Below are 17,773 nucleotides of genomic sequence, written 5' to 3'. Positions count from 1 at the left end.
AGTTTAAATTTTGATAACTTTAGATCTTCATCTTGTTTTGTAGAGTCTCATCTAATTTTTAAGTTGATGTGACAAAATCTCTCCGAGTAGTACATAAAAACATAACACGTCTTAAAAACAAGACATTTCCTGTTGCCACCAGGGGGCGCTGTGATTGTAAGTCACAATTTCTGCAGTGATGTCTTCTGGTCGCGACTCTTGTCGTATGTGTCTAGTTTGGACTCAATTGGACAAACTATGTCTGAAATATGGAAGCTTGTGTTTTGATGGCGTTTCATCAAACTTTAACGCCACACCACGGTCAGACGGTTTTGCTAAAACGTAATCCTTCAATAACTTTAGATCTCCAATTTGTTGTGATGACGATCGTCTAAATTTGAAGTTGATCTGATGAAAGCTGTACGACAAGTACATCAAAGAAAAAATATGGAATATGACCAAAATGGCCACTAAAGTCAAACTGGCGGGCTTCCTGTTGCGTTATTCATAATGCACTGATGGACTTTTTTGTGCATCTAGTCATGATACACAATAGTCTTTGTTTTTTTTGAAGATCGGTGAATGCTAAATGAGGGGCTTTTCCGTAGGTGGCGCTCTTGAGCCATTTTGCCACGCCCTTTTCAAAATACTCCAGAATACGTAAATTTTCGCCGCCTTCGAATTTACTGCAAACTCCTACAACTTTTTGAGCACATTAAAGCCCTCAAAAAGCCAATTCATTTAAGCTAAGAAAAATAATAATAATAATAATAATAATAATCATTTCAATTTCAATAGGGCCTCCCACCGATTTCGGTGCTCGGGCCCTAATAATAATAAGAATAATGCCTACAATTTCAATAGGGCCTCTCACCATTCGGTGCTCGGGCCCTAAATATGCTGTCTTCTTTTTCTTCAGCTTTTCAGAAAGACTCACTTTGATGACAGTGAGGTCACAATTTACCACCAGTGTATCAAGGGGGTCTTAAAAAACAAGGAGCATTATTCTCAGATTAAACAGACAATTTAACCAAAAACAGGTAAACAAGTGACAAACTTGACAGTCAGTTCTTCAGATTTTAAAGGCCAAATTTTGATATTGCTCATAAAAACTCATCACGTGGCCTTGTGATGCAAACGATCCTCCGAGTATTACCTACAGTAATCGTAGGGTTCACTTACAGGCATGAGCTGAAAAGCTTTTTCATATGTGAGTAAAGAAAACACAGGGTAGGGAGGGAGGGAGAATCTAGTCTGTGTTTTACACTGAGGTCTTTGTGTGTGTGTGTGTGTGTGTGTGTTGTGTTAACGCAGCCCTGTACTTTGCAGAAAAGAAGGAGTGTGTGAAATGTATGTCTGTTTAGTGTGTGAAGGTTCATGGGTTTCAATGAGGGAGGGGGCAGCTGAGGAGAGAGTGGGAGGTGTTGAGTATCATTACCCATCCCCCCTCGCTGTCATAGCTTGGCTTCCATATATATGTGTGCCTCTGTGTATTTAGGTTTTGGTACCACCGAGAGTGTGTGTGTGGGTGGTTATGGGGCAGGTGGTTGCATGGGGGCTGGGGATTGAGAAGGGGGGGGGGGGCATTTTTCTTTGATGGACACACGTGAGCAGGTGAAAGTGACAGTGTTGCCATGACTACAGATGCATACAATTTGCAGTATCTTTTTCTGTTGAGAGAGGGGGTGTGTTTGTGTGTGTGTGTGTGTGTGGGGGGGGGGGTGCGAGGATTACTTATGTGAATTTGGAACAGCCTGTCTGTAGTTACTAGGCAGATATTGGCCCACCAGACACACACACACACACACACACACACACACACACACACACACACACACACACACACACACACACACACACACACACACACACACACACACACAGCTTGCCAGTGTCTGGCGTCAGTGTGGTGAGACACTGTTGATAAAGGGGCTAGTGGTGGAAATGGCAGCTTAGCCATTTACATAAGCTGTGTGTGGGGCTTGATAAGCTCTGGACCGAGGTTGACTAAAACCATTGCTTGAAAACTAGATCCCCCCCCCCACCCTGCTCTGTCAACATTCAAGTTCACGTGCTACCCCTTATGAGGCAAGTGACGACATGTGTGCGTGTGTTTAAGTGTGTGTGCATGTGTGCGTGTGTTTAAGTGTGTGTGCATGTGTGTTGACCTAAGTAGAAAGAAGCATGTTCTTTAACAGAAGGTGCCTGTCTGTGGTTCAGGGGAGAAGAGGGACAGCTCTGTTGTGATTCCTCGATACGTTCAGTTCCATTCACACTGTTGAGGCTGTGATTGTTGAGCGGATGAAACACTGGAGGAAAAGTGAAGCAAACTAAACCCTCACAGAGCGATGGAGAGATGAATAGAGGGCAACAAAAACAGGTTTGATTCACTGTGATGTGCTGATTCAGCAACCACTGACCATTCAGGTCCTCACTTGTGCTGCTACACGACTCCTCTCTGCACTCCTCTGGTGAATGTGTTTCTTGTTATTTCTGACCAGGGAGGAGTCCCCCCCACCAGAAACTTTCCCAGCTCGCGCTCTCTGTTTAAGGTCTATCCTTCTTCCCTTCTCCTCCCTTCTTCACACACGCAGACACACAAACTTCACCTTACATGGGCATCTGGGTGATTGCTGGACTAGCACATTGTGTGCGTGTGAAAAAAGTGTGTGTATGTGCGAATGTGGCTCCTGTGTAAAGTGGCAGGAGAAGTAATACTTACTATGCCTTTAACAAGGTGTCCATGTGTGTTTACTGGCTGCTCTGCATGACTTTGTCCTCTGCAGCTGATATATGACACTGCATGGGCGCTTGCGTGCCTGCGTGTGGCTAACAAACGTGAACCCCTGCATGTGAGTGCGTGTGTGCATGCGTGCATGCGTGAAGGGGAGAGAGGGGGAGTGTGTGTGTACATGTGTGCGCAGCAGATGTCCTGTGTTCTGCTCCTCAGACTGGCTGCTCTTTGTTGCTGCTCCCTCGTGCAGACGGGCCTAGCCACGTGCTTCTCTGTCTGTGAGGACAAGCCACGCCTCCGTCTCTATAATCTGTCAATTGCAGCAGCCAAGTCCCGCCCTTCGCACGACCCACAGTGCGACAGGGACCGCCCCCCTGCTCGATGACGAGGTTTTACTCACGCATACTTACCATGCTCTCTCTCTTTTTTGCTCTCCCTCACTCACACCCACACACTGTCTCTCTGTGGCAGCGTCATGAGCACGCTTTGCAAAAGGTCTCTCCTGCACTTGATTTGTTGCAGGCTGAGATTTCTTTCTTTTTTGTCTTCCACCAAAACAGTCAGCTCTCTGCATGAACGAGTAGAAACAGGGAGGAGGAATTGAGTAAAGGGAGATACAGAAAAAAAATTCCAGCCATGGGGCCCCTCTTTCCGAGTAAAGACACGTGGCTGTTCCAATCGACCACTCTTGTTTTCATTTTAACAACTTGATGATAAACCTCATCAATGTTCATTGACGTCTGTTTTCCCCGTAAACCCTGAAAAACAAGTCTAACTTCTCCCCAGTCAATCAACAGTCTTCGAGATAAACTACCTGTGTCAAGGTGAGAATGCACACGAGACACTGGGCTGCGGACGTCTTTAATGACAAGTCTACACTGATTGCTCCACTGTTTGTTTTTCTGAGTTACAGGTGTATAACTCACATTCTCTTCTCACCTCTCTTCTCCCTCCTTCCCTCCGACAAAAAGTAGCCAGGTATTAGCCCTCGAGGCCACAACTCCCCGCTGCTTAGCATTTACTGTCACGAGCCGAGGAGACGTTAATGTTATACAAAGTTCACGGGTGGATTGATACCAGTTGAAAAGGATAGGAGTCCACTGGCATTTGTTTTGACTGATAATAGGTACACTTTGTCTTGAAAAAAAAAAGAAGTAACCTCTGTTTTTCCTGCCGCTCTGACCTGCATTAGGGTGAACGGAGCCTGGTGACAAACGGATCATCTGTTGCCGAGCTGCTGTTTGACTCATTACAGTACATTCAGGCACTTTGCAGGGCTCACTAGCCTTTTGTCACGCCAACAGATGGATGAATCACTGTCTATCGCCTGCACACTGATAGCTCCAAATGATTTTAGCCTTTCACCAGACAGACAAAAACAACAGTACAGACAAACTGTGCTGTGTATGAACAGCAATACACTCCTATCAATTCCAGCTCAGTCTAAGTACTCTTAGACAGATTCGTCAGAACAGACCGGGACAAAATGCACTTTCAAATACATAACATTTGATTAGATTACGTAAGATTAATTTAAGCACATGTAAGTCTTGTTGTAGGGTTGCTAAAAGAAATGCAGTTCTTTAATGACATGTACAATTTAAACCATAAAAAGTGCACATACTCAGCTTTGAAGGAATCATATTGAAACACTGCATCTACCCATAAGGCCACGTCACCTGTACAAATCCTACTCTTTAAATGTTTTGTCTGATCATCCAAGTTTACTAAGGATAAGGAGTTTTCTCATTTCACATTTCTCATACTTTTGAATTATCTTTTGCCAGGGACTATCAGGAGTACAAAGTAGATTTAATGAAAAAGTTTTTGTGGATAATGCTGACTAATCATAGCCTGGATGCCAGACGAACTTAGCCCCGCCCACAACATTTTTGGTCGGGCAGTTCGGTCTGGAGTCGCTCCATTGGGAAAAAATTATGGGGCGTGTTTCAACTAACCAGGAAGTAAAATTCCTCTTCGCTCAATTGGATAGACCTACAACCAATCAGAGCAACGTAGTATGTGACGTATGCTAAGCAACGCATTGTGAGTTATTTACTAACGCCGGGTTCACACCGGACGCTTCAGCGCAGCGCCAAGCCTTAAATAACAGCTGGCTCCCATCCACTCCCATGTTAAAACTTTGTGCTGGTCACACCGGAGGCTGAAGCACCGCGAGGCAGCCTTGGCGCTGCCTCGCGGTGTGACTGGCTCAAAGCCGTGCAGCGATCTACTGGATCAACGAGTGATATTATTAGCGCTGCCCGGCGGTTCAGCGTCGCTTCAGTGTCCGTTGTGAACAGCCAAGTGCCGGGGCGATAGGGATTAGCGCGGTGCTTTGGCGTAGCCTCCACGTTCTGTGTTCCTCTTTCAAAATGAATGCGCTGTCGATATCTTCTAAAACAGACTCAATGGCAGCATCTACACATCTCAGCTCGCCAGCGGCAGGCATGTTTGTTGAAAACGAATTCAACCCGAGGGCACTGTGATGACGTGATTGATTACGTTACCGTTGATCATCTGTCAATCATCGTATAAAGCCCGCCCTGACAATCTGATTGGCCCGGTCGGGCCATAATTTTTTCCCAATGGAGCGACTCCAGACCGAACTGCCCAACCAAATCTGTTGTGGGCGGGGCTAAATTCGTCTGGCATCCAGGCTAGACTAATCAGGTTGTTCTTAAAAAACACTTTTTTTCTTAACACTCATATCATCTCAAACAAATACAGTCCTATCTGTAGTTTTGGGGATGGAACTAAAGGAAAGTAACCATCTTTGACATTTATTTGACGTGTACTTTGACTTTTATGTTTGGTCAATGTCCCATCCAATAACATGGAGGAGGTGGAATTAATGACCTATACAGCAGCCACCCGCTGAGACGGTTCGGCATAATTTTGGGGGAGTTGTCATGTCTTCTATCTTTATCATCTATGGACTATACAAATCTGAGGTAAATTTGTATTGTTGTATCATTCTTCACTAATTGACTGGATGAATCCTTAAAAATGTAATATTGTATAAGAAATATAGCTTTATCTGTATCAGTTATAAAATATCCTGTTGCTTCTTTGAACCGCTTTGTAGTCTCTCGGTAATCCTGATATGTTATGTGCCACATTGATGTATCCATTTACAGTCAGCTGCATCTTGTGCAGTGGCTGCAGTTTGTTTCGATGCTACTCTCTGCTCACATGGCCTCGATGACCCTCATCGCCTCTGTGTTCAATGATTCCTCGAAATTGCAGCCAAGTTTAGCACCAGGAAACTGATACGTCTCCTGCTCTTTCCCCTGCACAAACACACACGAGTTCATACGCGTATACACAAACAGACAGGTGTGACATGCTAGACGTTTTTCCACTTGTGCCAGCACAAACTGTACACAGACTAGGAGACACATGCAGAAAACGAATATGTTTGCGATAAAAGTAATCTTTCACAAGGTAGAGAGCTTTTTCTACTGATAGTGTAGAGCAACACTGCCCTCTGCAGGCTCATTGGCTTGGTGCTCACCTCCTTGCTTTTCTTTGTGGGTTCATGTCCTGACAGGAATCAAGCCTCATTAGTCCCTACCCTTAACGCTGATGGTTCTATTGGCCACATGATTTGTTCTGCACATACAAGCTGCGTAGAGAATTAAATCTTCTTAAACTCTGAGTTCTCCCTGAAATTCTGAAGCTGATATATTTAACGTAGGGGATAATATGAATATGGCAATATCATTCAAAATGCAACCTCAACCCCGATTCTTATACTACCCTTAACCAACCCTTATACTAACCTTAACCAACCCTTATACTAACCATAAAAAACCCTTATACTAACCTTTACCAACCGATATACCAACCTTAACCAATCCTAAAACCAACATTAACCTACCCTTATACTAACCATAACCAACCCTTATAATTTCCTTCGCCAACCCTTATTCTTACCTTTATCAATCCTTATACTAACCTTAACCCTAAAATGTAATAGTTTTCGTTGTGGGGGCTAGGCGAGTCTCTTTTTTAAAACTTGTTATTATACAACCACATATACACAAACTAACATTCAGATGTGTCATTTGGCTGAACGGATCCAGGAACCTGCATCACCAGACAAGGCTTAGACAATATCTGTGACCAGTTTCTCATTCTTCATCACACTGTGAAAAGGTTTTATAACCACAAAAGGCACAACAACTCACAGATAAATTGTGAGCATTACTATAAGAATAAGAGAAACTGGGCATGTGGTGTGCACACTGACTATTCCAGAATCAGCTCACCCCTTCTTATTGATATACAAACCTCTAATGAAAATAGAAAAAAAAAGAGAATTCAAAGAAGCAGTTGGTCAAGGATCAGTATCATCTAGATTCATTTAGCTATTTTATCATCAGGACTGATTCAGATATGACGAGGATGTGGGTATGACTGTACACTGATACAAGCCACTATAGACATTGTCCTTATGTCATGAATAAAAGCAGATGGTGGATCACAAGGACGTTCAGCTACATGAGGTGAATGTGATTTTTTAATATCTCTTCTTAGTGAAGAGCTGAGTCATTTGTCACGATACCATTAAGACAAAAGAGCCATGACCCACATTTAGACCCACTGCTCTCACAGCCTTTGTGTTTTTTCTTTGTGTCTCATGAACTCACGCACACTCAAAACCTTCACAAACACACATTCACAGCTGCATAAAGGCTGTCATAATTGTATTGAATAATTGATTGCCAGTGAAATTGCGTGGCTCTTGGGTTTCCATGGGGTCTTTGTCCCTGTTTCGGGTCGATGGGTGGTGAGGAAATAGTGAACTTGCTCACCATCGTTCTAGCCGCTTGACACACACACACCCCCCCACACACACGCACACACACGCACACACACACATGCACAAACACACGCACACACACACACACACACGCACAAACACACGCGCACAAACACACACGCACACACACACACGCACACACACACACACACACCCACACCCACACACACACACACACACACACACACACACACACACACACACACACACACACACCTTCCCTGTAACGATGCAGCCGGTCAGAGCCCACCTCACATGCCCACTGGATGCTGGAATGACTGTTGCAGGAGACACAGGACCATGAGAGGAAGATGCCTCGAGCCGGTCTGATCACCGCTGAGAACAACAGTAAGACCATGACCATCTTTATATTTCAAATATAAAAACAAAATTGCTGCTCTGCTTTGCGTATTTCTATATTTGCGGGTCGTTTTTCAAAAGAGGGTGTTTATTACTTCTACATGTTCAGATACAACATGTCATAGATTTACTTCCCATAATCCGCTATATGTCTTGTTTAATTTGTCAATTTGTGCCAACATTTTCATTAGGAGAAAATATCACAGATTATAAAAAATAAACAAGTCTGATTAGTTTCATATTTATCTATTCATTTGTTTATTCAGGGACAATTCAGAGACACAAAAACGTGATAGTCATGTACTGCATGTAGGATTTCTAGTCAGGGCTAAGGGGCAATCCCTGTTCCTGGTTTGACTTTTCAAACCAGGAACCTCGATTGTAACGATACATTGTTACAATCAAAATAAAAAAAATAAAAGATTTTGTCAAATGTTCAGTCTCTGAGTTTGTAGTGTGTTTTTACGATATAGATATATAGAGTTTAGTGGAGCTTCAAGATCAGTTATATGAAGATAACATACATGTGAAAATGGTAACGCTACTGTTTGAGTTTCTAAGTTCAATGATTGATAAAAAGCAATCAGTCCACCACCACTAACACACATAAACACTACTTTCTTGCGTCCCCCTTATTGGACTATTTCTTGCGTCCCCCTGGGCCGCATATTTGGGTGCTGGTCTCTGGCCCTCGTCTGTCTCCTCTGTCCTCGTGGACTCAGCCGACCCGTCTCCCTTCATTAGAGCATTGTCTGTCTCTTTTGTGCCCCTCTCCTGCCCATGGCCATAATGACCCGTGTGCTGGCCACTCCGGTTACACTAAGGACACACATCAAAGGGCCGACTACATACATATCTCTTCAGTCTTTCAGTGGTCCTTTTTGTTCTCCTCTTCATCCCCTTTAATGCAGGACAATAGTGCCAGGTACACAATAAGTTAGTCATTCAACTCTGCCAGGGAAAAGGGTCATGGTGGTTTTTATAGACATAATAAATGCACTGGGTTTAAGGAGTTGAGGTCATCAGAGCAGGCAGTTGTAGGTAATGACATGGAGAAGGCAGTTATTTAAGGAGTTATATTATCATAAAAATAGCTAATAATACCAATAATAGGCTTTTTTGTACATAAGAAAGTTAAACACTTAATGTATATAATTCATAATATAAAATATTATGAATTAAAATGAATAAAGATAAAAAACATGACAAATTGAAACAATATGAACCACGATGTTGAGGTTAGGATCGCCTCATTTGACTGAACCCCTCAGAGTCTGACTATAATGAATCATGATATAATACACATGAGGCATCTTATCAGGTTTGGAAATTTAGTCTGAGAATATAGTGAAACGTCTGGAGGACAAAATGTTAAAACTCTGAAGACAAAAGAGAAGTTGTTGTGGTGTAAAATGACAAATTGATTCCAATTCGTCGCAAGCTGAGAGAAGTGAAAATTAAAAGGTTTTGCAAAACACTTTTCACTTTTATATTTTACTTTGTTTTTTGTCTCTTTTACAGGTGATATTGATCTGGAGTTTACAGGTGAGTGTATTTACATCATTACATTAATCACTAATGCGTCACATGATTCGGATCATTTTTGCTTTACAAAGTCTTCAGTGTCTTGGACCTGTTCAACCTCCACTTTTCTCAGAAGCTTCCCCGTCACTGCTGCCACCATGTATAAATATTGCTTTAAGACCTGGGACTCTATTCAATAAATACAATCCTATTTGCCCATCTGTCCTAACCTGGGTCCTCCTCTGTATGAAATGGCTGAATGTGGCTTGTACTGGTCGATAAGACAATATAAAATACACTCCATTAATCTGTGCACCATATTAATGGTTATTCTGCCAATGAATAAACACAACATTCACATTTTACTGCAGGTGACGAGGATGAAGTGTCCACTTTTCAAGAGGAGCTTGAGAGGGGAAGACACAGAGGGAGGAGAAGGGATGGTGACAGAGAGAAAAAGAAGAGGGGGAATAGGAGGAGAAAAGGAGCATCTAAAGAAACGGTAGAAGGGGAAGAGGAATCCCAGAACAGGCTTGAGAAAAGAGAAAGGAGGAGAAAGAGAGCAAAACGCCATCAAGAAGCAAGAGGACGAGAGAGGGACGAGGAGGAGCAGGCAAAAATAAAAAGTGGTAAGAAGGCAAAAACAAGGAAGAAGGTCAAAAATGAGAAAACAAGAAAAGTGGAGGAAAAGGAGGAGGAGGAAGGAGAGGCTGGAGAAAGAAATGCCAAGGGAAAAATGAAGCATGGAGGTGCCAAACGTGAAGAGAAAAAAGAAGATGGAGGTAAACACACAGTAAAGGAGAAAGCACAGGAAGTTAAGAAGAAAAAGCACAAGACAGTAGTTGAAACAAGGTGAAGTATTATCTCACAAGTCTTGCAGTTTCCTGTACTAAAGAAAACTATTGGATCATGCTCATCTGGAGGTGCAACATTAAACCCACTACTCATCTGTGTCTCAGTTCAGAGGAGGAGATGAGTGAGGAAGCCAATGAAGACAATGAGGAAGAGGAGAAGGAGTTGAGGCCAGAGTCTCTATCGCCGGAGGAACTGGAGAACCTGAAGGAGGCAGTGGACGAAAGGAAGAAACTGATCCAGAGTCTGAGGGGAAAACCCTGGCCAATGAAAAAGAAACTTGTCACTTTACGGTACTTTACTTTGTAGTATGACAAAAACAGGACTGCATCCAAAATGCAATACAAGATATCACCTGTAAATCTTTGAATCATTCGCCCGCTCCCTTACAGAGAGTCTCAGGAGTTTGTGGAGAAATATGAGGGAGCTCTGGGGAAAGGGAAAGGCAGAAGGCTCTATGCTTACAAGGTCATGATGTCCAAGGCAAGGAATCACTGACCTTTATATGCAATATCATTTAGATCATGATGTAAAGGAATCTACAATGCATTTTCATTTAATTTATTTCTTATTAGAAATGGATGAAGTTTCAACGGGACTTTGAAAACTTCAAAACTGTTTGCATTCCATGGGAGATGAAAATAAAGGAGATTGAAAGTGGGTTTATTTGTATATGTACATACATAGATTGAGTTTCCCATTTAAAGTGTTGAAGTCATTAGTGTAATGATCATCCTTCCTCTGCCTCTCAGGTCATTTTGGCTCCTCAGTTGCTTCTTACTTTATCTTCCTGAGGTGGATGTATGGCATCAACATGATCCTGTTTGGTCTTACCTTTGGCCTCGTGATGGTTCCAGAGGTATGCTGCCATTTTCCACAAAAACGTCCATATTATTAAAAGGATTTCTGCAACTCTTTAAATTTCACAAAAGTTAAAATGAATAAAATGCCTCTTGAGGAAAAAGCTAACTCCTTATTTAAGTATCATTTTATTGACTTCACATACTGTACAGTTCAAAATTATTTGTGTCCCTTTCATTTATCCATCATTAATGTTGTTACAGGCATTGATGGGAAGGCCCTATGGCAGCATCTCAAGAAAAACTGTCCCCAGGGCCGAGGAGGCCAGTGCCATGGACTTTGCTGTCTTATGGGACTGTGGGGTGAGTGACAACATGCTAACCTCGCCCACTTTAAACAGCATTTTATGTTGCCTTGTTAAATATATCTGATCGCCAGTTTAAAAAAAAGAGGTTTTGCGGCACAAAGTTCCAAGTACATCCACAAATATGAAAATCAGAAATTTGTATTAACAGGGTTATGCTCAGTATTCCGTCCTTTTCTATGGATACTATAACAGCCAGCGTGCCATTGGCTGGCTTAAGTTCCGTATGCCTCTGTCGTACTTCCTGGTCGGTGTGGGAACTGTGGCCTACAGCTACATGGTGGTCATAAGAACGTAAGTTAATCATGACTTCAAACGATGAAGTGATCTCTCTGAGGCTCTGTGCTCTACTGAACCTGTGATGATCTCTTTTGAAAGGATGGCCCGCAATTCAAACGAGTCGGGGGGTGGAGATGATAACAGCTTTAATTTTAGCTGGAAGATGTTCACCAGCTGGGACTACCTGATAGGAAACCCTGAAACTGCAGACAACAAGTTTGCCTCCATCACCACCAGTTTCAAGGTCAGTGCGGCGCGTTACAGTTTTTGTCCTGTTTGGTAAGTGTTTCCATTATTGATACAATCCTATACGTCCTCCTTCCTCTAAAGGAGGCGATCTTAGAGGAGCAGGAGAGTCACAAGGACGACAACATCCATCTGACCCGTTTTCTGCGGGTGCTGGCCAACTTCCTGGTCTTGTGCTGTTTGGCAGGAAGTGGATACCTCATCTACTTTGTAGTGCGTCGCTCTCAGAAGTTTGCCCTAGACGGACTCGATACTCACACCTGGTGGGAAAGGAATGAGGTAGAAATGAAAGATGGATAGACAGGGAATCATTTTGTGGTGGTGTGGTAGCCTCTATCCTTTCTAAAGCATTAGTACAACAGGATAATTTTGAACATTTCAGTGTCCTTTCCTTTTTCGTACTCTGTGGTGGAATAGTTTACTAGAGTAACACTCAAAAATCGTAACATATTAGTACGATCATTTATTATGTTACTTTCTCCAATATGAATAAACAACTGACACTTAATATGCTCAGAATCTGTATTTATATATGTTTGGGACAAAGCTACTGTGCTATGTATTGAGAGTTATAGGTATAAAGACTGAGCCATAAAAATCAAACGGTGAAACACACTGCAAATCAACAGAACAACATTTTTATATGGTAAATATACTGACTAAAAACAGGCTATAAAAGCATCTATGCTGTCTATTTGTGTTGCCACATGTGACATGTGGTTTCTGAGAGCCATGTGTTTCTCAGGTGAACATGGTCATGTCACTGCTGGGGATGTTCTGCCCCATGCTGTTTGACGTCATCAGCGCCCTGGAGAACTACCACCCGCGTGTCGCCCTGCAGTGGCAGCTGGGTCGCATCTTTGCCCTCTTCCTGGGAAATCTCTACACCTTCATCATCGCATTGATGGACGAGATCAACCTCAAAGTGAGAGGGAGTGTGTGTGGACGTTTTAGATACTTTTGTAATGTCACATTTTGATTGATGTGCAGGTGTGTGTGTGTATTTCTGTCTCAGAGGGAGGAGGAAATGATCATAAAGTATAATATAAGCATGTGGGAAGCCAGTTTTTACAACAGCTCAGTATCAGGAAACAGCACTGCTCCTCCCGTCATTATCCAACCTGCTGACGTGCCCAGGGGGCCCTGCTGGGAAACCATGGTGGGGCAGGTCAGTGTGCATGAGTGTTTGTGAACTGTTATGTAACTCTATGATGTAATTGTAGCTGCAGCATACAGGTATGGGTACTCAATGTGATTGCTTGATTATATGAGTACAAAGCAAAGACAGCTTTCATTTCCCACCACCATTTTCCAAATAACCATTTTATCTCATTTCAGTTCATTACTGTTTCTGTCCATCAATCATCACTAACATGGCACAGGCAGTTACTGTCTAACGTGCTGCTTACATGGTTTTGACTTAGTCTTTTACTTTTTTTAAACCTATGGATTATATCAACATTTATTTATCATGTCACCGTACATTGCAATGTTTCACACCATAATCAAGATTGTATTCAACAATGATTACTGTTGAAAATAGAAATGTGACCTTAGAATCTTATCACCTTTCCAAATGTTTGATTTATAAAAACTACAAATTGGAAAAACAAAAACTTATTTTCAGTCAGAATTAAATGATTTGCTGTGATTATTTCAATCCTGAGAGGCCAGGCCAGGCCAGACCAGGCCAAGTCAGACAACTTTATTTATTCATGGCTATTAGGATATGAAGAGGACTTCATCAAATAAGATAAAAAGTTACAAAACAATTACCAGCCTTCCCTTTAAAGACGAAATACAATTAATTTTGTATTGGGTAGGACATATACTTAGTTACAGTGTGTCATTAAAAATAAACATATACAATAAAAATTGCAACATGTTAACATGCATGTTACATATTGAGACATGCTAAGAAATATAACCCCAGATGATGTTTGAGACAAACATCTATTCTATCTTTAAAATTGCAATCGCTATTCAATTTTACATCAAATCTATTGATTGTGATGCTTCATCCTCTGCAGGAGTTTGTCCGGCTGATCATATCTGATACCATGACAACCTACATCACGCTGCTGATCGGGGATTTCCTGAGAGCCGTGCTCGTTCGGTTTCTCAACTACTGCTGGTGTTGGGACCTGGAGGCTGGATTTGTGAGTCCTCTTTTATAACTGATGCCTGTGCACATGAAGTTCAGTGTATCATTTGTGTGGACCTGGCTGTGAAAAGATGAGTCACAGCAGTGGGTTACTTCTGTGTCTTCGATGTTGTTCGTGAAAGCCTTCCTACTCGGAGTTTGATGTCAGTGGGAACGTCCTGAGCCTGATCTTCAATCAAGGAATGATATGGTAAGAAAATGAAACATATCTCATTTCTGTGCCTTACCCAGTGTGATGTAATACTGTGATGAAAAGCAGCACTTTGAGCCTCTCCTCCACTCCCTCTTTTCCTTGGCCTCCAGGATGGGTGCGTTCTATGCCCCCTGTCTCCCTGCCCTGAACGTCCTCCGGCTCCATGTGTCCATGTACCTGCAGTGCTGGGCAGTGATGTGCTGTAACGTGCCACAGGAAAGAGTCTTCAAGGCCTCCGGATCCAACAACTTCTACATGGCCATGTTGCTGGTCATCCTCTTCCTGTCCACTCTGCCCGCCATTTACACCATCGTCACCATTCCTCCTTCCTTTGACTGTGGACCCTTCAGGTAATTGAGCTCCTTCGTGGGATGTGGATTTTACATTGAAATGACTTTAATTCTGTTACAATCATTCTCCTCTCCTCAGTGGTAAAAAACGTATGTTTGATGTGATCGCTGAGACGCTGGAGTCCGACTTCCCTGCCTGGTTTGGTAAAGTGTTCAGCTCTGCTTCTAACCCCGGACTGGTGCTGCCCTTCATACTGCTCATGGTGTGAGTCAGCAAACACCCAGCAGCAGCGTCGTGAACATACATTATATCTTTCACACAGTTCAATGTGTTTTGCTTGTTTTCTTTCATTTCATATAGATTCAGGTTTGATAATATAATGACAATATTATTGTGATTTCATTTTTCAGACTAGCCATCTATTACTTGCAATCCACATCCAAGAGCTACAAAGAAGTTAATGTGGAACTGAAGAAAAAACTACAAGCGGTAACCAAAATGATATTGATTATTACATAGTGATTTATTAGCTTTTTAATAAATAAGGTTTACAATTAAGTTAAGAGAGTGTAAGAAAAAAATGTAATCTTTAAATATAGAGGGAACATTTAATTTCTAGACAAGTAAAGGTAAAAAGAATCGAAGAAGCTTTCTTGTTGTTTATTATATTTTCTTCATTTGCTTTTCCAATACAATTTGAGCAGTTTTGTAACTTTCCAACACGGTTTAAAAAACAAAACTGAATGCACTGTGAGGTGTGTGGCTGACTGCTGTAGTTGTATTAGTATCATTGCTTCAGCAGAGGGCAGCAGAGTCACAATTCTGAGTTTGACAATACAGCCCCCATCACTGTGTCACAAGCTAAATAAAAGTCATCTGACGGGTACTGTCTATTTTATTTAACTCTTTTCTACATTTATAAACTAAAATAATTGATGCGTGTCTCTTTCAAGCAAAATGAAGAAAACAAGAAGAAGAACAAACGAGCAGCGCTGAAGGCACAAACGGATCTGGAGGAGGCCAGAAATGCAACATCACAGACTGCACAGCAACAACAAGAGAGTGAGACTTCACCTCTGTTCTTTTCTAAATAAATATGTGAAAATATAATAGTTTAATTTCATGACATCAATTTGTCATCGCAAGACTTATTGTACTTTTATTTATAAACTTTGGCCCTAGTCTCAAATTCCAATAACGTAAATTAAAGATTATTAGAACAGTCAAAGCTCTTGTTGGATACTAGGTTATCAATTCTTCCGGTGCACTTTTCCTGCAATGTCAATAAGCTGCGTTATTATTTCCTACCCACATCTGAAATGCCTCCTTTCTTTACTTTCTCTTTCAGCAGATGGAGACGAAAAACATGCCAGCCGTCAGAGGCTTCATCATGGTACGACCGGACACAACCCTCCGCCTCCAGACCACGAACGGCGACCTCTGGCCACCAGGGCTCCCGTCCCCAGGCCCTATCACCACGACAACCACGGCACTCCCGGGTACCTGCCTGGGTTCTCTCAGCAAAGTGAACCCAGGTTGTACAGGGTGCCCAGCCTGCAGAGACACTGAGCAGTGACAACAGCATGGCACTGACAGAGACTGAAAACAAAGCACTTTACTGAGAGTTGATGTTCAGCTGCAAACTGTAAAGTGAGAGGAAAGAGACTCGAAACACCAGTTTTTGTGAAACGATGTTTTCACAATTGAGAGACAATGGAGATAAGTGTTTGTAAATACAGATGCAATTTTTTTTAACTTAAATTTTCTCAAAATTTTGCGCAATTGTTCTTATGTCTGTCAGTGTTGTTTGAAACCACTATCTGTAGTGAATTAAATCTGCAGTATTATTTGGAAATATGTCAAATGCATGTCTTTAAGTCAATTATGGGTGTGCAGCCTCCATCCAGAGAAGATACACAGGTCTCCATTAACCCTGCTTGATTTAATCTTTCATATCAGAGCGGCTCAATGCTCCAAATCTATTATTACCTCTGCCAAGGAGGTTATGTTTTTATCTACACTTGTTTGTTTGTTTATCAACAGCATTATGGGGAAACTCCTGGACAGAAATTGGAATTTAAAATCTTCGTGTGGATCTAGATCAGAAGGCAGATCTAGGAATTAATCAATTAATCAAAAACATGTTTGTTGATTTCTCAGAGACTAATTGATAGATTCAGGGGAGTGTGAGTATTTATGAGTGTGTGCAACTTGGTTCAGATCCAAATAAAATCTGGATCAGTCAATTTCAGTCAATTTAAATTTGGCTTCACAAGGGGACAGTCGGGCCTCGTGGAGGTTTGAACTCTACCCAGTGACATTCTAGTTTTTGGATTGCATTAATTTTTCTGTATACTCCATTTTTGTCTTCAGAGACATATTATTATTAATAATACATTTGGTTTCAATGTCCAATCATTTCAGTTATATTCCAAACCATAATCATTTTAAACTACACAGACAAATACATTATTTTTGGCTTCATGGAAATTGAGTGCAGCAGTCACTCCATCTTTGACTAACAAGATCGATCCCTCATCTCTGAATTGACTTACTGAAGTCTGATCTCTAGCTGTGTAATATGTAAATGACACTAGGATCCAGTGTAAATCTCCTACTGGTCTCTCATGACCCATATCGTGTAGCGTGGTCATCTAATTTGCTGACTGGATTACCGGCAGTGTTCCACAAGCTGACTCTGATCTGCTCTTGTTCACTGAGTGGTCCTGTCAATCAACCTGTCATTTAGTTCCGCTGTCATTCAACGTGGTGCTGTGTCTTTAGTCAAACTCGATCAACTGGAAATTCTATAAATTGATGGTCATTGACAAGTCTTGTTCCTATTTAATTGAAATTTAAGCTCCACACAATGTAAGGGTTACCTCTGAGGAATAAGTGCTGGGTCTAAATCATTCAAGACAACACGTTAATAAGCCCATAAAGCCACTGACATTAAATCACAGAGCCAATCAGATCCACTTCCATTGATGCTCATGATCAATTCATGGCAACTAAGCATTAAGTATTAATTCTGCAGTTATTTGATAGTATTAAAGAACGTCCCGATGATTTATTCTTCCCCCATGAGCCAAGGATTGTCAGTCACGTTATTTAATTAGGACTGAGGAGACCCTATGAGGAGACAATAAATGTCCATC

At 41.8% G+C, this 17,773-nt stretch overlaps 1 protein-coding gene across 1 annotated transcript; it reads left to right on the top strand.

Moving 5' to 3' along the window:
• Positions 1 to 7,828: 7,828 nt before the first annotated feature.
• On the top strand, positions 7,829 to 16,674 carry tmc1 (transmembrane channel-like 1). The gene is made up of 20 exons (XM_053421022.1): positions 7,829 to 7,889; positions 9,423 to 9,446; positions 9,797 to 10,277; positions 10,385 to 10,570; positions 10,670 to 10,760; positions 10,853 to 10,934; positions 11,030 to 11,136; positions 11,342 to 11,440; positions 11,594 to 11,736; positions 11,821 to 11,965; positions 12,052 to 12,246; positions 12,713 to 12,892; positions 12,983 to 13,135; positions 13,998 to 14,126; positions 14,254 to 14,321; positions 14,435 to 14,674; positions 14,754 to 14,879; positions 15,026 to 15,104; positions 15,569 to 15,677; positions 15,964 to 16,674. The coding sequence occupies exons 1-20, from the start codon at positions 7,853 to 7,855 to the stop codon at positions 16,182 to 16,184; spliced, it is 2,895 nt and encodes a 964-aa protein (XP_053276997.1). The 5' UTR covers positions 7,829 to 7,852; the 3' UTR covers positions 16,185 to 16,674.
• Positions 16,675 to 17,773: the final 1,099 nt, after the last annotated feature.

The sequence above is a fragment of the Pleuronectes platessa genome, chromosome 4, assembly GCF_947347685.1.
Source record: "Pleuronectes platessa chromosome 4, fPlePla1.1, whole genome shotgun sequence".
In the NCBI taxonomy this organism is placed as follows: domain Eukaryota; kingdom Metazoa; phylum Chordata; class Actinopteri; order Pleuronectiformes; family Pleuronectidae; genus Pleuronectes; species Pleuronectes platessa.
This window is presented reverse-complemented; position numbering and strand designations above follow the sequence as displayed.

Excerpts from the sequence above, each read along its gene's own strand:
- tmc1 (XM_053421022.1), top strand. The coding sequence starts at position 7,853 with ATGCCTCGAGCCGGTCTGATCACCGCTGAGAACAACA. Across the intron at positions 7,890-9,422 it reads GATCACCGCTGAGAACAACA|GTGATATTGATCTGGAGTTT; the intron begins GTAAGACCATGA and ends TCTCTTTTACAG. Across the intron at positions 9,447-9,796 it reads TATTGATCTGGAGTTTACAG|GTGACGAGGATGAAGTGTCC; the intron begins GTGAGTGTATTT and ends ATTTTACTGCAG.